Genomic DNA, 25978 nt, shown 5'->3' with positions numbered 1-25978 from the left:
AGCAAATAGAACACTAACTTTTTTTTTCACTAACAGGAAGTATAACCCTATCGATGGAACGATGGCAAACGCATGTAAATACCGTGTTAGTAACCTAGCACATTCTAGTGAAATTTATTTTATTTCATCATTTTTAAAATGTTGAAGAAATAATCATACAACACTTGTATGCAACATCGGTTAGCAAGGTAGCGTATTTTACCAACCAGAATACAGTGGGCCAACATAATAGACGTCACTCTGTTTTTCCCAGTTTTGTCTAGAATATCATGGTATAATGTCCCTTTGGTACAAACATGCAAACAGATAAACAGACAGACGGACTGGCTAAAGCAATACTAATGTAAAATGTAAAGATTTTGCTCATAGAATCGATTCTTTGAGTCGGTTCATTAAGGTGAACAATGGGAGTCATTTAAGTGATTATTTAGCAGATAAATAACGGTCAATTATATTTTTTAAAATGCCACAATTAGACTGTGACTGCATAATATACAGGTCGGGGAAATTGATAACAGCAAAGCTATGAGACCAAAGACGATTTGACGTCAAATACATCAGAAAAATTGATCAGAGCCAAATATTCCTAAAGCATACTCAAGTACAGTATTTCTACTAGATTGGAAGCAGATGTTAGCATTATGAAAAACTACAGACATTTTTGTCAGTTTTTTGAAGCCAGGAACACCTTTAACTATAAAATAAATTTACAGAACCCCTTACTTCTGATGTATTCATGAACGTTATTCTATTAGGGGCCAAGCACCAAAACTGCTAGTTTGTTTTTTCAATGAGTTTTGGATTAAACCCACTTAATTCCAGTTCCAGTTAATTCTAGTTAGGGTAAACTGGCTAATAGCTATGCAAACTCCATAATAAACATAATAACTTGGATTGGAACTTGATGGATTGTGTTTCCCATTCTGAAAGAAAAAAAAAGACTGCGTCTTTGGCTATGCTTCCTGAACCCCCGGGGTTCCACAGACCCTGCTTTGAGACCCACTGGTTTAAAGAACCCTTTTAAAGTTTTAATAAATCAAACATTACTTTTAATTAAACCATTTTACACGTGAAATAGTATCCAAGAGATTCAGATTAAATTCTAAATAACAGTAACTCCTGTCTAGACATTATGTCGAGTAAAGTGAACTGCAGCTAAGGCTTGGGATTTCACTCATCAAGCTGTGCACATACAGTATGGGAGCAGGGTGGCCATGTTAGCAGCTCATTCATCCATCTATGGCCCAACTTACAGAAAGGAAACCATCAGGCTGTTCTCACAGTGAAGAAATGATATCGAAAGGCTAATATGGCCTTGGCGTGATCTCAGTATTTTCTTGGCTAAGCACTTAGCTATCCTGGACGTTTCACTTTATTGATGTAGCACTAAAAAATGCAAAATTGATTAAAATTTGGTTTCACTGTCAATGTTCTTATGTAGCACATCTTGTAAAGACATTCAGCTTCACAGTGGACTAATATAATTTAATAGATAATAATATAATACCCATTTCGTTTAAAGGTTTTTCACAGAAAACCTGAGTGTGAGCAAAGATACAAGTTAGTAATTATCCATTTACAGTTGAACAAAAGCAAAAGTTCTCTTTTTGCATCCTTTATGATGAGGCCAAGAAGGGCAGTGGATTAGTTTTTGCATTTCAGTTTACTTAAAAAACATGTTTAAAAATACATACACAACATGGGTGTAGCTTAATAACCCTGACCCATTTTCAGTGCCTTGGCAACGACGTTCAGAGGCGACCAGAACCTTCCCAAGTGGCAGCACAGAAGAAGGTGTCCTGTGGCCATACAGAACCATCTTGACACAGACTCTCAGACACTTTCAGAAAATTCTGTGTAAAATTTTAGCACTTGCAATATTACGAATGCTCAAAGAATCCTGTCTCCCCCCCCAAAAAAAAAAATAAAATCAAGTATTTAGTCTGTATTCAGTCAGATGTATCTACTCATACTCCCAGACTGTGTCTCTGTTCTCCGGCCTTCAACAAAAAAAAAAAAACGAAAGAGTTTTCTTTCCCTAGTGGCCTTGAAATGTTTTCCTTTTCAAAACAAGTTATGAAAGCTTGTCACATGATATACGAGCCCAATATATTACTTCAAAAACAAAATCAAATCTTGGAGTCTTGTCAGTTTGCTTCTTTTTATGATGCATTTGTCATCAATGCAGTACAGACATACAGCCTAACATCATCCATTCCTTGAACCTCTTGCCCTTCCCCTGGTTCCTTCAGGACTGCACTACCTAAACACTCCAGTATCCATACTTTATCCATCTTTCACAAGGTTCTCCTCCACCTTCATTATACAATAGCTTTCAATTACAGCAGGACAGCTATGCTTCCTCATGGCCTCGAAACAATTCACAGAAGCCCAACAGTCATTATTTTTCTGCTTCCTGGTCTGGGCCTATGTGGGAGGGTGTTTGTAATGTCTATGATTACTGCAGATTGGGGGTTTCAAAAGCATGTTTTTTTTTTTCAGACTGGGTTTTTTTTTTTTTGACAGTTATGCTGCTTTTTCAGCAAAGCTGCCCTCTAGTTTGTGCCTTTTTTTGAGTATTTCAGCATGAAGCCAAGGGATCATTATCAAGTTTCTTATGATTTCTTACAAAGTCCCAGCTTCTTTTTTTTTTTCGCTCATATTAGCAGAACACAATTACATCAGAGCAAACCAGAGTGATACTGTTAGCTATCAAACTTTGAGCTGATGAATGGCATGGAATTGATTGTGCTCTTTTGATTGATTATTTCATTCTCTTTCATGGATTATTTTGGATGAGTGTATCTCTTTTTGTCCTCTTTTGATTATAGGCTCTGGGCAACTTGTCTTTTGATAATCAAGCCTGTCTTTGTGGAAGCTTTGTTCTGACCTGCAATCAATTCCAATTTGTCATTGTCCAAGCTTCTTTATTCATCAGCTGATCTCTACATCGTGACCAAACTTAGTCACCAAGTATTGATTTATAGAGTTATATTCATGCCTCAGATGCCTGTGAAGAGCATCTTGGTAGCACGCGGCCTTGTTATAAGTAAACGTAGCCTTAAATAAGTAAGGATGTGCACTTATAATGTCAGAAAAAGGATGAAGAACAAAATATAATTCCTGAAATAGAGTGGTCCAAATCATGGACATGACAGAAATGTGCTTAGCTCTATCCTATGTTCTAGAGCCACCGCCTTCCATGCAATTTAATGTACAATGCTTTAATTCCCACTAAATGCATCTTTGAAGTTGAATATCTCTCTTAATTAAAAATTATGTAAATCAGTCTTCACAGCCAACAATGCTATTCCATTAAAAATATCAGTGATCTCCAAATTTTTAATGGAACTACAGTTATACTTATAACTTATACAAACGCAAAGAAGTGCCTTTGTGATGGAAGCTTTCCATAATCAGGCTTATGTATGCAAGCAGACACAGTTTTGTCTGCATTGATGGTCTAGGTCATCTCGCAGCTTTTAAAATTGCCCCTTTTAATAAGTCTTAGGGGGGATCAAGGCTTATGCCTTGTGGCAGAGGTGAAATGTGTGGTCATTAAGTGAAAGCTTCTTAATTTTAAAAAAAAAAAAAAAAAAAAAAAAAAAAAGACCAGCATGCACAGCCACTAATGGGACTCTCAAAACGCGAGAGAAATAAACCTTTATTGCGTTCCCGGACTTTTTCCAGCACAGCTGACGGTGATTAGAGCAGGCCAATTCGTAAAGATTCCGCAAAGGGATCACCACATATGTGATTAATAACAGTTAAACAGTCTGAATTTGAGCTTTTTGTGCTCTCAAACTTGTCATTACACACATAGTGCATAGACACAGTAAGTCGATGAGATTTTATATATATATATATATATATATATATATATATATATATATATATATATATATATATATATATATATATATAGTATAATTAGAATATTGCTTCAGTACATATCTGTAAGTGTGTAATGACATAAATGCAGGTGCACGGATCTAAAGCCGTGGAGACGGATTCTGGAATTGAGACACTGCATGATTGATGGCGAGAACTGATTGTGTGTGGCTTAATACTAACTCTCCTAATGGCTGCCTGCGATGTAAAAAGAGGCCAGAACAACTTGTGGTTTCTAATGATGCCAGCAATATAGTGGTTGGAGGAATCTCAGATGTCTGAGACTCACACTTGCTCAGGGTCTCTATTTCAGTAACACTGAAACTAAACTAAAGTCGCATGGTATTTCCTTTTACTCACCTTGATCAGTGTTTTCCTTTGCTTTTTCACTTATGTTTTAGTTGTTTTTTCTTTCTAAATTGAACTGGAAAGAGGAAGAGGAACATTTGCAGTTCTTATGGGTGGGGTGAACAGCAGTCAGGTGCTCATTTGGCATGTTTCTACAGTGTGGGGCGTTGGGATTATGAGGCTGAGGTTTAGTTCTGTCATTTCAGTCATGTCTTGCGCTTATAAAATAATTCTGCTCTTGACAATGCGTCCACATTGTGGATGCCAGCTTATACCATATGAAGTTGTTGATATTCTTCAGACTTTTCAGTAAGAGGGAGTTAAGTGGAGATATAGTGGGCTAAGAGACCAACAGCTGGTTTTAGAATGTAAGTGGATCTCTTGCTAACAGGTTATACAGATTTTTATTCAGTATAATTAGATTTGAAATATAATTCCTTGAAGTTTTTGCAGACCTTGAGGTTCTTCTGGATCAAATATTTTTAAAAGTGGGTAAGCTAGCCCAAGGAAAGTGACCCAAGGCTAACAATGTCAGTTGAAATGCAAATTACCTTCCCTTATTTCAGTCATGTCTATGATTTTCTTTGTCATTGTCACTGGCACAATAACTTGTTATTATGTAAATATGATCCAGTTGAAGCCGGGATAACAAGAAGCACCTGACCATTATGCAATCGGGCCGAGCGGCTGCATATTAATGAGCTTTGTTGCCATGGTGCTCTTTGTTGTCTAGTTTTCTGACTTTCACCAATGTCCCTCTCTTCTTCTTTTCTCCCTTCTTTTTTTTTCCTCTTTACACAGACGACTGGAACAGAACGGCATCAAGTCCGTCCCACCAGGAGCGTTTTCGCCTTACAAGAAGCTGCGCCGAATGTGAGTTTATTCACCCAATAACACTGAAATTCCACTGAAAAATGACAGAAAAACTACGAATAATTTAGCAGCTTATATTAACTTGTATTTTTAAAATTGGACAAAATCTCTTGGAAACGGATAAAATACTTCAAAAGCAAAAGTTCAAAATAAAAATCAGAGCACAGAGAAGTAAATAAAGTTTTTCCTGCTTCATTGTTAACTGCACCATTGATCTTTTTTCCTACAGGATTCAGACAATCCTCTGACATTTTAAACTGAAAAAAATCCTTACATCAGTGCTATTGTAATATTTGATTGGTCTTCCATACCATTCATCATCCTGTCTACTTGCTATAATTATTTAAAAGTGTTCTCAAATTGGACACTTCTAGAGAAGAAAGAAGTCGAGAAGAAAACTGTTTAACCTGAAAGACATAATGTCCCACCACACCCATCTTCCAACCAGTCCTTTGTCAATTTTTGTCTGCATTGTCCAAAATCTGACTGTGGGAATATGAATAATGATTAGTTTGTCCTAGGACAAAAAAACAATGCATTAGGTCAAAGTTACCATATTTATGAAGCATTTTCCCCAATTATTGTACAGAAGTTACAACAGTTCACACTTAACTCACTGTAATTTGTGGCAGAGGGATTACCATCCATGGGAGGACGAAAATTTCACATGGAAGACTCTAGACATAATGGCCTGAATGACCTGAAGCAGCAGCCACATCCACAAAAACGTTTGCTTTTGCCTAGTTTTGGACCTCAAATAGCAGCCGTGGGAAGAAGAAGAATTTCTTTTTTCTATTTCAGAGACCGCTCACTTGTCCTTCAGTGATGCGTTGGTCCAGTAACCAAACGAGTCATGGCAATGCTTAATCTGTGTAAAAATAAAACTTACAAATTTCCCTCCCTTTGGCCTGTTTGCTTTTTCAGCTGTCCCACTTGCCATCACAACTTTTCACCAGGCTGGAAGAGCCCAAGTAATCCACTAATGGAAGGGTGGTAAAGAAAAAGTTCAGTCCTCAACATTCCTGTTGATACAAACCACAACCCTGTTTTAGAGTCATCTGCCGGCTTCATCTGCACATCACAGCTATGGTCATCTTGTTGTTTTGTCACTTTTTGAAAACCAATTTGAATCTGAGATGTAGACCACCTCTGACTAAAATGACTAGCTGGGGGGGTGATTGGCCAAATCAAGGACATTTTATTCACCTTCCACACTGTGCAGGAAAGTAGACTTCTGCCTGGAGACAAACTCTCTGAATGTATTTCGTATCAGTTTAGGTGCCTGGGAGGAACCACAGTACAGTATATCATTTAAGTAAAAAGCACATATTTGGCTGAAAGACTCAATTCCACACGTTGTCGTTGATTAAAATACATTCAGCTGACTTTTCTTGGGGTTTCGTATAAATGTTTGTTAAGAGTACAGCCTCTTCTTTATACAAGACAGATTAACAGAGCTGGAGCAATGTACATGCTTTTTTCCCCTCCTGAGGCATATTTTGAAGCACATTTAGAATGTACTCGGCAGCTCTGTCTGGTTTAGGAAGCTCACAACACAAAGAATGCCCACTGTGGTTTTGAAAGAGGGCCACGAACCTGTGGAGTTTGTTAAACTGTGTTCCAGTATGAGGGAAAAGCCCTGTGCTGTTGTAATATCCCACCTCATCACTCTGCCATTGGGCAGACAGGCTGACCCAGCCAGAAACCATGCCCTGGACAACTGGATTTTCAGCCAACCCATACGCAGCTCTTTGTGGGCAGCTACGTAAATGGGTGCAGACTTGTTGCCCTAAAATTCCCCTTGCCTCTCAGCAAAAGACTGATTAAACTTACTGTAGACAGTCACAGGTAACTGATGTTCCAGTAGTGCTAGGAAAAGGGGGCACATGGTCAGATTACTTTAAGAATGTCTGTCAGTTATTTCCTGCTTTTACATACTCTGTATTTTACATACTCTGTCATTTTCATTCATACTTCTATCATTTTCATTACCCTATTTTTCCCCCGTTTTTCAGTGACCTCAGCAACAACCAGATCTCTGAGATTGCTCCTGATGCCTTTTTAGGCCTGCGTTCCCTCAACTCTCTGTAAGTGTGTCTTGCTTGTCAAAATGTTTGTGTTGAATTTAACCCGAAAGACACAGAATCATGTGGAGCGTAGATCAGTTTTTTGAGTGTAAACATTTGAACTTATCAAGAGCCTCTCCTAGCATTTCAGCCTTGACAGCTTAAGACAGTTACATTTGCTTGAAATATCAGTACCATATGTATCGGTCTGTTTGATTTAGACTACCATTACATACTGCAAACACTACTTTGTCTGACCTTCAGGGTACTGTATGGGAATAAGATCACCGAGTTGCCCAAAGGAGTGTTTGACGGCCTCTATGCCCTACAGCTGCTGTAAGTTTGACAAAATCTTGGAGCCCTAATAAATATATATATATATATATAAATTCCATCAACCTGATTGAGGTGATAACCATAGTGTACCCTGCTGTCTGTATCAATTTAGCTGAAAACTTTACCAGTAGAATTTGTCTTGTTCTGACCTGCTCCCATCAGTCTGTTTTTTCTCTGTGTGTCTTGTTTCCTCTCCTCTCCCCAGACTACTTAATGCCAATAAGATACACTGTGTTCGTGCTAATGCATTCCAAGACTTGCAGAATCTTTCTCTGCTGTCTCTATATGACAATAAGATCCAGACTTTGGCCAAGGGCACCTTTGCTTCTCTGCGTGCCATTCAGACACTGTAAGTGCCTTCCTACCTTTCGTTCTTCACATTCTTCATTTTCTCATCTGATAAATCCATTTCAAGGTGTCAGAAAACACAAAAATTGCATATTTTGGTCTTACTGACTCCCTCAAGCAAAAACAATATTTTTTACCCAACTAGCTCAAGTGCCCTTTTCCCATACTTCAGCTCTTAATACATCTAGTGACGAATTATGCTTACACCTGTAACCTTATCTCAATACAATAGCAATGGCGTAGGGATGTAAAGAGATGTCATAAATCATTCATGTCTGTAATTTTATCCTAGGAGGACTTCAAACTATAGTCTGTATTCCCTCCGGGTTCCTGAACTGCTCCATAAACCATAGAATATGAAAAACAGTACCTTCCAGTACCTTAGTGGATAAATTTTTATCCTACCCTATTGCTAGCAGAGCAACTTTATTGACGAAGTGTTGCAACTGAACTGCATGCAAACATGGCAGACATAGCATGCAAGACCAAGACATTTTTTCTTAACGTTTTCTTGTCTCCTTCCCAACATACATCTGTAATGTCAATAAAGCATGTCGGGTGACATTTAGAAAGAAAAGCCAAAATGTTTGTTATATATAGACTGAATTGTGAGGAAACACTATAAGATATAACCCCTGGCCCCTCGTTGTCCACTGGCTGAATTGTTCTAGATTTAGACACAGGGCTCGTATGACCACAGCTATGGTTGCTGCATGTCTAGCACTCCAGCACTCCAAGCTACTGTGTACCCTCTCATTTAACTCTTGGACAGCATGCAGGGAACTTAAAAAAAGGTTTAACAGTTACCGGAACAGTGTTATCGGATTACATTAAAGCTGAAACAGTCTCTATTCACTGCAGAACATGCTTGAAGTTAACTGCCTATAGGAAACAGAGAAATAGGATAGTTTAATGGATGCAGAGGTTTATTTAAACCCTTTGCTGCTGCGATATCAACATCAAGCCAGTTATTTGTAAATGAAGCTTTAATATGGGAAGAAAGGTGTAAATGAAATGACACAATTTTACTTCAGTACAATAGATTGGGTTATTACCCTTAGCCTTCATTTGTCTCGGTTAACATTAACAAGTGAAAAATATAGCTTTTGTATTGATTGCTTTTAAAACAATGGGTAACTAATTGCAGCGTTGTACAGATAATGTGCTTATCCGGATGCTAATGTTTTCTTTTTTCCACTTGGCCACTATAGTCACCTGGCACAGAACCCATTTATCTGTGATTGTAACCTCAAATGGCTAGCTGACTACCTTCGTGCCAATCCGATTGAGACGAGTGGAGCACGGTGTGCTAGCCCACGCCGCCTTGCTAACAAGCGCATTGGCCAGATCAAGAGCAAGAAGTTCCGCTGTTCTGGTGAGCCTTTTATTTATTTTTTTTTATTACTACTCATTTCTACCAATCATGCAGCTTATCATGTACATTTCTACCATCCTCCTGGTCACTTTATCATGCAATCTATGGGGGTGCTGTCGCTGCTAATCTAAAACAAAATATTAAGCTAAGTCTAACTGCTATAGAATAATTGCTGCGTTCTTTGTCAGCAAAGAAAACTAATCTACCCTGGCAGTGTAAAAGTAGTTGTGACAAGACAAATTTTCCTGGTTTTATTTGCCCATTTAATACAAAGTGAATAATGTTTCCAGACATTGATTTTCTCAGGCAGTGTATTTGAGGCATTGAGTTTCTCACCAACATACACACCCAAACATGTTCAGAAACACAAGCTCCTGATGCCTTACTTTTGGCTTTAGCGTCTTGGAAGCCTGTGAGTGTCAGAGCTTAGCAGCCTGGCACATATTTCCCAAGTGGTTTTTCTAACAACTGTCTAATCCTGTCTGAATGGGCCCATCCCTGTAAACGTGGTCTCAGAGTGGAACAGCTGCCAAACATGCCCTTATTTACGGAACAGACATCCTCAGACCTGCCCTTGCTATTCAGAGAGTCCTGAAGATTACACAATTAGCTTCTCTTGGATTTGCTTAGTTGACTTTTTATGTAATTAATTTCTTTGCTACAGTGTTAATACAACACACCAAATAAAGCTCCTTAATAGATAAAAGCAGTAGATTTTACAATAATAATAATAATAATAATTAATAATAGGGGGGCACGGTGGCTTAGTGGTTAGCACGTTCGCCTCACACCTCCAGGGTCGGGGTTCGATTCCCGCCTCCACCTTGTGTGTGTGGAGTTTGCATGTTCTCCCCGTGCCTCTGGGGTTTCCTCCGGGTGCTCCGGTTTCCTCCCCCGGTACAAAGACATGCATGGTAGGTTGATTGGCATCTCTGGAAAATTGTCCGTAGTGTGTGATTGCGTGAGTGAGTGAATGAGTGTGTGTGTGTGCCCCGTGATGGGTTGGCACTCCGTCCAGGGTGTATCCTGCCTTGATGCCCAATGACGCCTGAGATAGGCACAAGCTCCCCGTGACCCGAGGTAGTTCGGATAAGCGGTAGAAGATGAATGAATGAATGAATGAATGAATGAATGAATAATTAATAATAATAATAATAATGATATATGGGGGGGCACGGTGGCTTAGTGGTTAGCACGTTCGCCTCACATCTAACGGGTCGGGGTTCGATTCCCGCCTCCACCTTGTGTGTGTGGAGTTTGCATGTTCTCCCCGTGCCTCGGGGGCTTCCTCCGGGTACTCTGGTTTCCTCCCCAAAAGACATACATGGTCCAAAGACATACATGGTAGGTTGATTGGCATCTCTGGAAAATTGTCCGTAGTGTGTGATTGCATGTGTGAATGAGTGTGTGTGTGCGCCCTGCGATGGGTTGGCACTCCGTCCAGGGTGTATCCTGCCTTGATGCCCGATGACGCCTGAGGCACAGGCTCCCCGTGACCCGAGGTAGTTCGGATAAGCGGTAGAAGATGAATGAATGAATGAATGAATAATAATATATAATTAATAATAATATATAATTAATAATTAAAATAGCCAATAATAATATTTATTTATTTGTTTGTTTGTTTGTTTATATATTTATTTATTTATTTATTACATTAAATAATCCAATTCTAGTTTTATTGTTTGACAGGTAAAATAAAATAAAAAAAAAAAAACAAAGAAAAGAAAGTTTAATTTCAAATCCAGCACCTGCATTTGCATGGGTCTAATACATCCATTTAACTGTACCTTACTGATGTCATTGCTTTTTCCCTTCTGTCTCCATCACAGCCAAAGAGCAGTACTCCATTCCAGGTAAGTGGGCTTCAACATTGCTTTCTCTTCTCTTTCACTTTGACATTCACTATATCACCTTCTGTCTTTTATTTTCTTCTGCCTCACATCGCTTTGTGTACATTTATTCAGTAACAACAGGGATTTCAAAATGTACATATTGGTTATATGGTGCGGTTGGAGTAAGAAAGGCAGAGCGGCATTTTATAATAATACAAACAATTCAAAAACAAAAGGTGTTTTTTTTTACTAGAGATTCATATCTGGATATGTTTCTGGAATCGTTTACCCGGACATCTTCCATGAAAATAATTTTATGAGGAGCAGTCATGCAAATAAAATTAAAAGCTGACTTTGGCAGAAGTCTTTAATAAAAAATTAAGCGGAAGAAAGATTAAAGAGATACTTGATTCATGCATTATCTGTCTTCCTTAGGAAAGAATTAAAAAAAAAAGCTGAATTAGTTCCAGGTCTGTCCTGAAGAACATTCTTGTATGAATAATGAATAATAGGAAACCTTATGTCATAAGACAAAGCACCTGAGGCTTTATACAGTTAAACCAAAAGCCATAAAATACTTAAACGAGAGCTATTTCAACTCCCTCTTTTGTTATCCTCTCTCTTGTTCTTTTTTTCTCTGACTCTTTGCCACCCTAAAAGTTCTAGAAGTTAAACAGCCCCAGGAAAAGTGAAATTATCTGTGTTGTAGATGCTTGTCTCTGTGAGTCACTCGAAATCTCCTGCAAACATGCAGTCTTAATTGGAGCTCAAAACATCAGTCATGAACACAGGAATTTGCCACCCATCTTCATTACCCCTGGAAAAACAAGCGGGGAAAAAAAAAAAAATCAAAGAGCTCAGCCAATTTTATTGTTTCCTGTTTAACTCATTTGTCATTATCCTACCAGGAAATGCTGTTTCCACCAGTCACATCCAAAACAGTCACTAATGCAGATCATTAGTGTGTCTAAACTTCCTGATTCCGAGCGCAGTCTCAGAGTGAAGTCTTTGAAGGACTGTTTAGAGGAAAGTGTGTCAGAGAACTCTTGCTTCATCAGAACATGGTTATTTGGATACAGGGCTACAGCCAAATATCGCTAATCATTTTATGCATTCAACGTCAAACAGATGGTTTTTAGGTGCTCAGATTTAGGAGTTGGATATTATTTACTGCCGTTGAGTTCCCGAAGAATTATTCACTTAGCTCTAATTTGTTCCAGATCCATACTGTTCCCTGTTAGAAATGATGTCTTTGAACAGAATTTGTGGGTTGCTCCACTTCAGGATTTTGGTTAAACAACAAATTAGCTTTTAACTTTTCATCAGATGGATTTGTCTGTGGTGAGTGAGAATGGGCTTTTTCTCCCACACGCTGTAGCCAGGAGCGCTTCGGCTCGTTAACAGCTACCCACAGCCACAGCAAGAGCAACAATAGTGCACCATCCAACCAAAGCCCACAAAGCTTTCACTATAAGTGGCTTCAAGTGGAATCTGTGTGCTTAATTATTTAAGGCCTATTATATAACTGTGTTCAAGCACCTTGGAACATTAAGTCTATTCTTGGTGAGTCACAAACGGTGAGAGAAAGAACCAGTATGCTGGTGGTCCTGTGAACTTAGAGGTGCATATTGACCAACTTCCATAGAAAGCTTAACCAAGCCATCCTTTTCCCACAGTTTTGCCTACCTAACTTAGTTCTCTTTATCAAAATATACAGTAGGTAAGTAGTTTATTTAAATCTTTTTGACCAGAGGCCAAAATATTAAATTTGCGCTTTCTTTGTGTCCATATTCAGCATTGTCATGTCACATTCAGGGCTATAAGCAAGTGTAGCTGTTCATAAGTATTTTTGTTTTTACTTGGTCTACTAGGGGCGATAAATTCATGGAAAAGTTTTCGAAAAAAAATTACACAAATGGTTATGTGAATCAACTAAAATTCTGTATAAAATGATCTGAACAGAGGTGAAAACATCTCATGCTGAATGCCAACAGTGTCCTGACTCATTTAATATCAGACTTGCAGAGCTGAAATAATGAATTTGTTTATACTGATATACTGAAAATGTCCGCTTTTTGTTCTGCCATCAGAATGGAATGTCTGTGCATTACAACACATACAGTATAACACATTTCCACAACAAATAAATGTAAATGTGATGCGCAGCAACACACAAGGAACATTCCTGGGCTCTCAAGTGATGCTAAAGAAAGTGTTGTAGCTAATTTTGCAGGAGATTATGAGTGCATATAATGCAGCCATACATGGCTGTGATCCCTAGAAAGCACCACTGTCCATATTATCTAGTTGTGATGGTATATTCTCTTATATCCTTGTCAATCAGAGCAGCACTAAGCATATGTTGGCATCTTTAAGTTCATGTATGCTTAAGAGGGCAGATAGTGCTTTCTTATCTGCCCAGTGACAGACTGAGCTGGAAACACATAGGAAGACAGCCTTCACCCTCACTGGGATGGTAGATATCATGTAAGGATTAGCTAGTGAGCAGGCAAATTGGCAAATAACCAACCTGGGAAAAAATACTAAAGGTACTGTACTTTCTTTGTAACATATATTTCAGCTAGATATTTAACTGACTCTTAAAATAAAAAATGCCGGTTCTCTTATTTTGAGTTTTTTTGTTGGGTCCCGCAGGTCATGTTTGATCGCAGTCACACTCACACCTATATTATCTATGGTGAAAAATGATATCTTGCTCTGAAAACAAATCTCAGCTCTCTCTCTTAGCTTCCGTTGAAGTGCTTTGATTGTGCAGTTCCTTTATTTCTGGCGAAGCAATTCCCACGTAGACCTGCAAGAGCCAAACAACTGCTGTTTTTACACCACAAAAGACAGCAGGAAACCTTGACTGGGAAACACATTGCCTGACACAGAGTTAGGATCTGACAGATGATTCACTGCAGGCAACCAAAAACTTGATGAGCTGAGGAGAAAACATTTGAATGAATTTGCTGGTATAATGATTTAATGTGTGAAGACTAAAGCTTGTCCAAAGATTGGAGAGACCATAAATTTCATAAAGCTTAAGGGAGGTGGAGAGAATAATGATCACAGCCTCTTTTGATATGAAGATTTTTCATTTGTGTTCCTTCAGGCACAGAGGACACCAGGTTGAACAATGAATGCAACAATGAACCAGTCTGCCCAGCCAAGTGCCGCTGTGAATCCAACGTGGTGGACTGCTCCAATCTGCGCCTCACCAAGATCCCTGAACACATCCCGGCCTCCACCACCGAGCTGTAAGCATTTCTGCATGACCGGAAGCTCTAAATCAAGGCTATTCATCTTAACTAACAACTGGCCAAATGGGAAACTCATGTGGATTATACAAGCAGAGCTAGAATACTTTCAACGAAATGCTATTGCAGATAAAACCTTTCAAAATACAGTTCAATATCACTGCAGATGTCAGTAGTATAGCTTAATTTCTTTCACCTTGTAGTCTGTCATCATGGTTAGGCTTTCAATCTACAGTAATTAAAGTTTAAGATACTGTTGATATAGATTTTCGGTAACACCAGGGACTATATCATGGTATAGCCATTAGGGTATTGAATATTTTTCTACATTTACTAATTACCTTGCAGCCTCATGTGCATAACTGGAAAAAAATTCTCTTTGTGTAAACCTGTCCAGGACACGCACACTGTGATTACACTTTAATCTCTGAAAGCTCCTGCATTACTACAACGTCTAGTTCTCTTTCCTGTAGATGATGAATCTCCAGTGGCAAAACCCATTGCCTCAGTTTAGGATGTGGTTTTCTGCAGTCATTAATGCTGAAAGTTTACCCACTGATCTTTATTCAGAAGGGACTCGGATTTGCATGAATTTCTGCCTTGCCAGCATGCCATCAGGACTGATTGTTTTAACAGGGCTAGGAGGACTATTTGCTTTATATTTACCTCTATCTGTCTTTTTTTTTATCTTTGTTACGCATTGCTTTCCCTGAAGCCGCCTGAACAACAATGAAATCACTTCTCTGGAAGCTAACAGCGCATTCAGGTCTCTGACACAGCTGAAGAAAATGTAAGAAAAAACTCCAGTCACATTCAGACATGTGTTTCAAACTTACTGTGCCAAAGGTTTTCTTTTGATATTGCCGTTTGTCTTGCAGAAACCTCAGCAACAATAAGATTACTGAAATTGAAGACGGTGCGTTTGAGGGCGCTTCGGCTGTCTCTGAGCTTCACCTGACGGCCAATCAACTTGACTCCGTGCGCAGTGGCATGTTCCGGGGTCTGGAAGGGCTTCGGATGCTGTGAGTTACGAGTATACGTGGAGGGAAATACACATGAGAGAAAAGTATAGCCTTAGGTTACAACATTTGTTATATAATAAATGGAAAAGAAAAGCGTAGTAGTGCCTCATAGCATTCATATTGAATTTCTTTATATCATTGTGGTCTTCATTATTAAACTGACAATCCCCTTTGGAACAGCTGTGGAAATCTATTACCTTTGACACAATATCATTACATATATCTGTTTTATTCAATTTTTTTTAGAATGCTGCGAAACAACCGCATTAGCTGCGTCCATAACAACAGCTTCACCGGCTTGTACAATGTTCGTCTACTGTCCCTCTATGACAACCAACTGACCACAATCTCACCTGGAGCTTTTGACACCCTTCAGACCCTCTCAACCCTGTACGTTCTAACGCAATTTCCACTCAATTTTGCACTTAAATCTAAATTTTGATTTCTTCATCTTGGCCTTAAGGCTCACAGAAAACCAACCAAATTCTTCTTTGCCCCAATCATCAGTCTTTGTATATTTGGGCGATTCCAGCAATTTAGAGTTAGTATCAAATTTCTTGAGCAACAGCTCAGGAGTAACGGAGCTGGTTTTCATTAGCATGAAAGAAACAGGCTTTTACTCTGACTTTATCTACTCTGACTTTTCTGTCTTGCAATTTCATTTAATATTTTTCTGTTCCTGTGGCAGGAACTTGCTAGCCAACTCCTTTAACTGTGATTGCCGGTTAGCATGGCTGGGCGACTGGCTGAGGACTCGCAAGATTGTCACTGGCAATCCGCGCTGTCAGCGTCCTGCTTTTCTGAAGGAGATTCCACTGCAGGATGTGGCTCTACCAGATTTCCGCTGTGAAGATGGTAGAATCTCTCTTTTTCTATTGACCGAGAACATGTTTTTTTATGTAGCATCATGTGGTCCATGAGAAACCTTATTTAATTTCATTATGTACTTCAACAGCTATATATAATTTAAATGACAACAATTAAAGCTACTTGACTTGACGATGAATACAACAGCAGTTTGTAACGTATTTGCTGAGACTTTTAGTCAATCACATATTTTCCAATATTTATGGTTTTAATCTGTAGCAAGATTAATGTAGATTACAATAAGAAAAGACTAGAATCAAAACTAGGGAAAGATACTAGGATAGAACGTTTAGCTAAATGCACAATCAGTGCATATTAAACTGCTGCACTGATTTGATTTTTTAATCGTTCACCTCACGGATTGAAGAAGTTCTCTTGCTTTTTCATTGTTTTTGTTACCAAGAGCAATATTATCTTAGAACAGGAGTGTCAATGTCAAGCCCTTGAGGGTCACAGCTCTAGAGAGATTTGTGTTTTGATCTTTCTTACATGCTAAATTCACCCATGGTAATTGACTGATGAGTTAAATTGGGTATGTTAAGTGGGGCTGAATGCTTATCCCTGCAGTACTGTGGCCCTCCGTGACTGGAGTCTGACACCAGTCACTCTTCTCTTATCCGGATTTATCTTCTGTCATTATTCAGAATAAACATATAATATATTTTGTACAGATATGAATAGTAAAGCTTCACAGGACATTTGATGCTATGTTTGCAACTAGAAATGTGTATCTGGGACATGGCAAAAAAAGTTCTAGCTCATGTTTACAGATAAATATGTGCATGTTTGGTTCAGTAAACAGATATAGATGCAGGTACTATCATTGTGTTACACATTTCTTCTATTCTTTGTATTTACTGACCCCTCTGTGTCCCATGGCACAGGCCAAGACGATGCCAGCTGCTTGCCACGCCCACAGTGCCCGAGCGAGTGTACTTGCCTGGAGACAGTGGTCCGCTGTAGCAACAAACACCTTCATTCCCTCCCTAAAGGGATCCCACGTAATGTAACAGAGCTGTAAGTCTGGTGCTGGGAATATCAAGGAGAAGCTTTTTATACATTATTTTTTAACAAGATACTCAATCACAAACATATGGTCATTATGCTGTACTGTGGAAAGTAAGCCAAATCTGATATAAGACTGAAATGCAGCTAGAAAGACATAATCTTTCACATGTTCCTGAATAGCTAAACATATTGATATCTGATATGCATGCTTTCATTGTGAATTTTCTAAATTCACATTTCTTTTCTGTACTTCCTCTACTTCTGAGGAGCAATGCGAATGGTTTTGCTATAAACATGAGACCAAGAGAAAAATAAATAACCGCATTCCTCGGAGTGTGGCTCCCGAGAGGAACTAGGGCTGATGTCATTCAGGTGCTCAGGGCCAAAGAACCCCAGGCAAATTGGGAAGGTGATATGAAACTCCAGAGCAAAAAAAAAAAAAAGCATCTAAAGGCAAAATTACATGATGATGAGTAGGAGTGAAGGAAACTTGGACACTTGTAGGTATCAATCTGCTTTCCCCTAGTTTACTCCGAACAATGTGCAGCACTCTTTTCCAGACCATCCTGTCATTTTCAAATGCAGGTGCTCTCACTGATGGTAAACACATACATTCCAGGTGTGTCCTGCTTTCATCTTCAAGCTCCTTAACCACAGTCATTAGCCAAAACAGAAAATCTTACAACCCATCCTCCATTTTTCAAATTTTTTGGCATAGACAATAGTATGTGATAGGTTTTGTTGAGTTTGCTGAACCCAACCCCAACGAGAGTTGACACACCCCAGTGACCTAGTAGAGTAAAATATATATGGGTCAGCAAGAGGGTCACAATGCGGGGCAGGATGTAAAGTGGCCAGTGCGTGTTTGTGTGTGAGTAAGTGTGGAACTGACACATTCCACACACAAGCACAAACAAGCGAGTCTGAAAGCATGCTGTCATCGGTTATCCCGACTTGCCTTCTTTCCATGGTGCATCCTGGTGATTATACACATCAGACCAACTTCTTCCATTGCTCCTTGATCCAGATCTATCCAGATCTGCTGCCTACATGCCTATTGTAGATGCTCAGGGTTCAGCATGGGCACTCAGACTGGTCTCCAATTTACCTTTTCAGAACGTTGTGCTACAGTAGCTTTTCTTTGAGATCAGACGATGCAGACTAGCCTTTGGTCCCCACACGCATCAGTCAGTAAACCCTGGGCACCGTGACCTTTTGTAGGGTCACCGGTTGTCCTTCCATGGACCACTTTTTTTTTTGGTTGTAACCACTGCATACCAGAAACAAGCCAAAAGGCCTGCTGTTTTGGCAATTTTCTGATACAATCATTTTATATAATAGAATTTGTCCCTTTGTCAAAGTCTCTCAGAACCTTACAATTGCCCATTTTTCCAGCTTTTAACACATAAATTCTGAGGACTTACTCTTTACATTCTACCTAATATAGTCCCACCCTTGTCTCACCTGTCAGTGGTTCTAATGTTATTATTTTATGGTTGATTGGCTTATATAGGGTCAGTTAACATACAGATAAAACGTTTATAAGAGGAAATACTGTATTAAATTGACATTACAGTATTATAAGGTTCTATCTCTCGATTTATCTACTGTATCTGTATTTATTGCTTGTACTGGACCTCGTCAATTAATTCAGGTTGTATCCATTTATTATTAATGTTTAATACTTAAACCCACTTTAAGTAGTCATTTCCGATATACAAAATGTTCTATGTAAATAAAGTTTTTATTGTCATTATCTTTATTAATACACACCCCTACTGTTTCTTTTCAGAGTAGGCCAAGCACCAGTTGCCAAAAAAGGCGGCCTATTATAACACACTGTGGGTGACAGACTCTCAGAGAGGCTTTTGTTCTGGAAGAGAGAGATATTTTCTCACTGACGATATGGGAAGAGAAGTAGCATTTAACCGTGACTGCCTCTCTCCGCAGGTACCTGGACGGCAACCAGTTTAGTGTCGTGCCAAAAGAGCTTGCCACCTTCAAGTATCTCCAGCTGGTGTAAGTGTTTCACATGCCTTATTCTCTCCTATTTCTTTCTACGTTTGAGATGTGAAAAAAAAAAAAATAAAGGTAGTGCCACCTAGAAGTGTGTGATATTTGGAATTAATGGTCAGTTCTGTTGTTGTCTTGTTTGTTCGTTTGCTTCTTTAGTGACCTGAGCAACAACAAAATCAACGTCTTGACAAATTCGTCTTTCGCAAACATGAGCCAGCTCACCACTTTGTACGTTTTCAAAATTTGTGAGAAATTGCTTCGTTACTCAAACGAAAATTTTGTGTGTATGTTAAAAATCCAAAGCCTAATTTAACACTGTCTCTTCTATCCAAACAGGATCCTGAGTTACAACGCGCTTCGTTGCATTCCGACGCTGGCTTTCGCAGGACTCCGTTCTCTCCGTCTGCTGTACGTCTCCTTATTTTATGCCTTTTTTAATAATTCATTTAAGCTTCAAATGATTAGCTCCAACCCTTCACCAGTTGGCATGCAAGTTGGCATCTGTTATGTAATATCTTTTCACTTTACAGTAATTTAAGTCTAATTCAATTAATTCAACAATAATTCATTTAGAAATAAAAAAAAGCATCAGAAATAAGTAAACAATGCATGTTGCATAGAGTAATAATTCAGTTCCATTCAGAATTCATATTTGTATAGCACTTTTTTCAGTGGACATCGTAATTTGGAGTTTAATATATAATGTAGAGAAATATCTAAATTCAGGATATACATTTTAAATGGATCGGTTTATTCCTAAATTGATGCCAGAGGTAAATAAATAGATGCATAAACTAATTAAAACATTTTTAAATGGATGGATGGATGAATGGATGAATGACTTTAAAGTAAAGCAACTAAACTCTTCATATCTGAGTTCTTTAGTGTCATTTCAGATAGAAGTAACTGTGCAACATATTTGATTGAAATATATGACATCAGAACATTTTAAAAGAAACTGAAACCAAATGATTTAAATAATCATTCATATTAAACATTGCTTTATTTCCATTTTAAAATAGTATATTGTTGTTGTTTTTTTTGTTTACCTGAGCAAACTGGAACTTTTTAAGGTAGCATGTTGGACCAGAAAGGTGGCAAAACCAGTAAAGAGGTTTTTACAGCACAGTTTGTATTGAAGAATGTTTGCAAAGTAAGAAGCAGATGTGGGATCCTTTCTTTCTTTTTTTTTTTCTTTCTTTCTTTTTTCTTTTTTCTTTTTTATAGCCTACTGGGTACAGTTACACTGCCTGACAGAGTCTGTGCCTAGATCAGTGTTCCTACTGAAGTGTGTGACAGGGTGCCAGGAGGTTCAAAATCAGCCTTGGCCCATTTTTTGTGACTGCCAGGGACATAATTTCCACCTTTAGATGGTGGCCTGCATATGAACTTCTATACACTTCAAGCAGCGGCAAGAGTTATGGAGAAGAAACTAAGCACAGAATGTTGCCAAATTGTGTTTTGAAGACTCCCTTCATTCAGGAGGGGAAAAAGCAAAAAGCCATCTGTGTGTAGGGACTGGGAGAAAGCGAGGGCACTTTGACAGATGGAAGTGTGTGTGTGTGTGTGTGAGTGTGTGTGTAGCTAGAGGGGCATGTTTTCCAGAATCTTTATATCTCCACTCTTGATGCTTGTGTGTGAGCGTGTGGTGGGAAAGGGGGGGAGGTTGCGTTAGCAGCAGACTTGTGACATGTGGCCCTCCAGACATGCGTTTTTACAGCCTGCAACAAAGCCCCGAACATCCCCCTGCTCTTTAACGGCTAAATGATGCCAAAATCCGATAATCATTAGCAAATACGGTCTATTTCTGCCCTGCCCCCATTTCTTTGATATTTATAAATCTGAATCGGTGCTTGCCCTGACTGCTGTTCTTTAACATTGTGCTCATTTGCAGCGTATCCCTACAAAAGATCTCTTAAAACTGCACCACTCCCCCACCAGCCGCTGTAGTCTGGACCACCCTATTGTCTCAATCACCATTTACCTCTAGCAAAAGCAATCACAGTCACGGTAGAACTTTTGATCTCTTTATTGCTAGTCTGATTCTTCAAAGACTTTCCATAAAATATGAATTGGCACCTTTTTTTCCCGCCGTATTGCTTAAATAACGTGTCGCGACATAACCGTTTAACAGTTCGCTTAAAGACTCGAAAGAGCTCAGGGGTTCAAAGCCACCAGGCATGAAAGACCGAGGTAGCCGTCACAAAAAAAAAAAACACCTAGGTGCTAAAGCGATCATAAAGCGTCACCTTTAAATTGTTTTTACTGGGATTGGGAAAAAGAGCGAAAATAATTGTGCAGCTCTGCATGTTCTTGGATCTGGCTTGAATGTGGTTTTTATTTGGTATTAACAGGCTGTTAATTGGCCTTTCGGGGGGGAAAAGAAGATGAGGTTTGCACTTGGTCCAGAAAGAAATGAGACTAGGATGTGAGGAAGTAAAGAAAATAAAAAAATAAATAAAAAGAGAGAGAGAAAGGGACAGAAAGGAATGAGTCGAAGCCAAGGACTGTCAAACCACGGGTCTTTTTAGCAGTACATGGTAATGACCTGATGGATTAGGACGTCCATATTGTTTTACAACCATTAAGCCTTTGATCGTCTTGTCACCTAATCATCCTGCTGAGAGATGAGGAACTCTCCCTGTCGCACTCACTCTCGTCCTCACTCTCACTCCAACCAGCCGAGCGCGGGCCGTTCGTCGTAACCCAACACGCAGCACCACTGAATTCCATACAAGCTTGCTGCCAAAACCGCAGCGCCAAAATATAGTTTCAACTTCCGCCATGGCACCAGCGACAGGTGTCGAAAAAGTAACAGAGGGAAAAGAAAAACAAACTCGCAAGAATGGGTAAGGCTGTGGGTTCAGTCAGGGCTTACAGCAACTACGCTGGATTTGTCCACTGGGACAACTATATATACAGAAGAAATAAGGATTATCGTGATGAAAAGCACATTTAAAAAGAAAAGTGCAATACTTTGCATTATGCAGGCCATAAAATCGAGGCTGTCATTTCAAACCTCAAGGCTAAAGAAGTAAAACGTACATTTTACACACTCAAGAACACCTTGAAAAGAAATAAAAGAGAGAAAGAGAGAAACAAGGTAATCGGACAGGAAATAATGTCTCTCTGCACCACTTATACATGTGATTGTGTATAATTGTATTGTAAACACTGGGATTTTTCCAAAAGGAACATAAAGTTAGTTGCTTATGATAAGAGCTGACAGTACGGGAGAGGGACGTGAAATATGATCAAAAATCAGAAGACGTTCAGAGAAAGTAAAACTTGTGCACACATCTTGGATTTTTGCATGTCGTCCTTCAGTTTCTTCACACCTCCAAAAACATGCTGGTAACACTAAGGTGTGTGTGAGAGTGTAAGAGGGGCTGGCAGGCCAATAAGGGCATAATCTAGTGTCTCTGGTGTAGGTTCTGGATCCAGTGAGACCCGGAGCGGGATAGAGCTGTTAATGAAAAGGAATGAATAATCAGTGCACATGTAATAGTAATAGTGTGATTTAATGATGGTAAGACGATAGCAAGAGTAAGTGCTAAACTGGAGAGAATTGGCTTTTGTAAAGGTGCACAGTGTAAGTGTGATTGTGTTTCATTTCCCTTCTCTCAGGTCCCTGCATGGTAACGACATCTCCGAGTTTCCTGATGGGATCTTTAGTGATGCAGTCTCTCTGTCTCACTTGTGAGTATGGCTATAGTGTATAGATCACAGAAACACACACACACAAAATGAATACTTTTCATCTCTGTAGTAGCCTTCAGTTAGTCTGCTTTGTGTTATATTGGAGAATACACACATACACACACACACACACACACACACACGGAGAGAGAGAGTCCTTTAACTGTCAGTTGATCATAGGCGCTTCACATGATGCAGGCATTCTGTGGTCTGCGGCTTCTGTACACAGCTCGGGCCGCAGTGTGTCCTGCTTGCAAAAACTCCCACACACTGCTAGCATGTGTTTTTGTTTATTCTGACAGTGTAGTCTGCGCCGACTGTGTGCGTGTGGCCCCAAACATCTGCATGTATGTCAATGCAGAAAATGTTTGAGCTTCTTAACTTCTTCTTCTCCTTCTTCTTCTTCTCCGTCTTCTTCTTCTTCTTCTTCTTCTTCTTCTTCTTCTTCTTCTTCTTCTTCTTCTTCTTCTTCTTCTTAGCCATTTCACAGTAAATTATTAATACACATCGATATTAGCTATTTTTCCACTCTTATTTCTTTGTTGTCGCAAAAAGCTTTTTAAATGGAAAATAAATAAATATATAGGGAGAAATTGAATGCCAATATTGTCTATGAAAATCAAATATCTTTTAAGTGTCTTTTTTATTTTAATTATAAAATTAAAAAAATATATATTTATTATGAATTTATAAATATATTTTTATTATGAAGTTATGAATAATTCTTTTTTTTTTTAATATTTTGAAAAATATTTTGTCAACACCATTACATGTCTGTCTGTCTGTCTGTCTGTATGTCTATCTATCTATCTATCTATCTATCTATCTATCTATCTATCTATCTATCTATCTATCTATCTATCTATCTATCTGTCCATCTTTGAGGGAAAGTGAGCCGCAGACCTGTCTGTCTCACAATAAAACAGTCCAGACATTTGCCCGTTTATCTCAGTTCATCTATTTTGTATCTATTTTCTGCTTTCATTGTTTACTGCTTGTATTTTTTCCACATTGACTGTCTCTCTTTTACACACACTTACACACACTTACACACACTTACACGCACACACACACACACACACACACACACACACACACACACATACACACACAAACCCAAAAGAATTCCAATGCAAAGTTGATTCAGTATAATGAACAGTCCTAGAGCGCCATCTACTGAAATCTATAAGACGACATGTATTTAACTTTATTTATTCATGGCTGAAGAATTTCTGTTTCTAAGAAGAAAGTTGTTTTTTTAAGTGAAAAGTTTGCTTTTTCAGAGCCATCGGTGCGAACCCTCTGTACTGTGACTGCCGCTTGCGTTGGCTCTCAGACTGGGTGAAGACAGGCTATAAGGAGCCGGGCATCGCTCGCTGTACTGGGCCACCTGAAATGGAGGGAAAGTTGCTCCTCACCACACCAGCCAAGAAATTCGAGTGTCATGGTATATTTGACCTGTTTTATCATTTATTTCCCTTACACTATGCTACAAATCTTTAGGACAGATATATATGGTATATACATTTTTTGACGTATTAAGCACTTTGAGCATCTCAGAGAGCAGCAATTGGATCTATATAACCATTTACTTTAATGACATAAACATAAAAAAAACTAATTGTTTTATTGCTTGAACATTTCTAAAAAAAAAAAAAAATATGAATACATTTACATTTCCAGTATTTGGTAGATGCCCTTATCCAGAGCGACTTACATTATCTCATTTAATTTTATACAACTGAGCAAGTATAAAGCTTGCTCAGGGGCCCAACAGTGACAGCTTGTTGGACCTGGGATTGAACTCACAACCTTCCGAATTGGTAGCCCAACACCTTAATCACCAAGCTACCACATACCCCACAATAATGAATAGATAAATAGATTAATAGATAGAAACCAATTCTTATTCAAAGCTCTTACTGCCGCCTTTCATATAATATACCTTATGTATTACTTTTGATAAACTACTGTCAGTCATTTCATACTCAATCAGTATCTTATTACTTTACGTATTAGCTACAATCATAGTTAATTAAAAATATCAGATTATACAAAAATGCATGTTCTGTCCAGACACCGTTACGAAGATGTTATGAAGATATGTAACTCCAAGGCAGCCTAGATTTATGTTTAAAAAAGGTCCAAACTCAAACATGACAGGAAAAAAAAAAGTATGAAATCCCTGAGCTGGTCAAAGTACAGTTTAGCTCAGCATTGTTGTGATGATGGATATATGTATTCATTTTCTATCACAGCAGCTCTGACTATAGTGGAAATTAAAAACAGATGAAAAGCATGTTATTTAGAAAATACTTATTGATATCGTGAAGCTCTAAGGAGACGTTTATTAACCATTTATGTGTCAGAACTTTGTCAGTAAGTTTTGCTGACAAGTTGCTGTGGTATATGAGGAATAAAACACTTTGGGACACTTTGGGTTGTTCTAGGAAATGAATCAACTTTTTGGTTGGTATTAATAACTTTATTTTGCACCATGCTGCATATAGCTGCATCACACTCCTCCTTTTGTTGATCATTTTTCTGTAACTACACAAAGATCTGAGAAATCCAAAGTCAACGAATACAACAAAACTTAGTTTACCAGACAAATATAAATATGAGAAACAAATATACAGACATAGTTCATGATGACGAGTAATGAGTATTTGAATGACTGTGACCTCTAGTGGTTGTAGTGTGGAAATTAGTCAGGGTTCCCACGCGTCCTGGAAAACCTGGAAATCCTGGAAAATTAATGACCAATGTTCCAGTCCTGGAAAACACATGGAAAATGAGAGAAAACATAAATTGTCCCGGAAAAAATCTTGTTGTCCTGGAAAATTATTATTTTTAAATGTTCTTGATCATTTAAAGAACAGTTTACAACTAGTCGAAACAATTAACGTTAGTAACAGAAAGCGCTCTGTTCAGGGACGCTGAGTTTTGACGGGTTTTTTGTTATGCTGTTTAATCTCGCTGTGACGGATGACGCTGTCTTGTGTTGGAGGTTTCAGGTGCTAGGAATGGTTTA

The 25978-nt window shown here is 38.7% G+C and overlaps 1 protein-coding gene across 2 annotated transcripts in view; it reads left to right on the top strand.

Annotated features, from left to right (window-relative positions):
• slit1a (slit homolog 1a (Drosophila)) overlaps positions 1 to 25978 on the top strand; it is an 88632-nt gene that overhangs the window by 50638 nt on the left and 12016 nt on the right. For both annotated transcript variants that reach the window (XM_060864344.1, XM_060864343.1), the window contains exons 10-26: positions 5041 to 5112; positions 7128 to 7199; positions 7443 to 7514; positions 7720 to 7863; positions 9074 to 9237; positions 11070 to 11093; positions 14188 to 14332; positions 15048 to 15122; positions 15211 to 15354; positions 15601 to 15744; positions 16043 to 16209; positions 17106 to 17238; positions 19180 to 19248; positions 19402 to 19473; positions 19582 to 19653; positions 22873 to 22944; positions 24228 to 24391. In XM_060864344.1, the coding sequence (XP_060720327.1) occupies positions 5041 to 5112; positions 7128 to 7199; positions 7443 to 7514; positions 7720 to 7863; positions 9074 to 9237; positions 11070 to 11093; positions 14188 to 14332; positions 15048 to 15122; positions 15211 to 15354; positions 15601 to 15744; positions 16043 to 16209; positions 17106 to 17238; positions 19180 to 19248; positions 19402 to 19473; positions 19582 to 19653; positions 22873 to 22944; positions 24228 to 24391 (1805 nt within the window). The remainder of the gene's footprint in view (positions 1 to 5040; positions 5113 to 7127; positions 7200 to 7442; positions 7515 to 7719; positions 7864 to 9073; positions 9238 to 11069; positions 11094 to 14187; positions 14333 to 15047; positions 15123 to 15210; positions 15355 to 15600; positions 15745 to 16042; positions 16210 to 17105; positions 17239 to 19179; positions 19249 to 19401; positions 19474 to 19581; positions 19654 to 22872; positions 22945 to 24227; positions 24392 to 25978) is intronic.

The sequence above is a fragment of the Tachysurus vachellii genome, chromosome 2 (genome assembly GCF_030014155.1).
Source record: "Tachysurus vachellii isolate PV-2020 chromosome 2, HZAU_Pvac_v1, whole genome shotgun sequence".
Taxonomy (NCBI): Eukaryota; Metazoa; Chordata; class Actinopteri; order Siluriformes; family Bagridae; genus Tachysurus; species Tachysurus vachellii.
The sequence above is the reverse complement of the archived record's forward strand: the minus strand, read 5'-3'. Positions and strand labels throughout refer to the sequence as shown.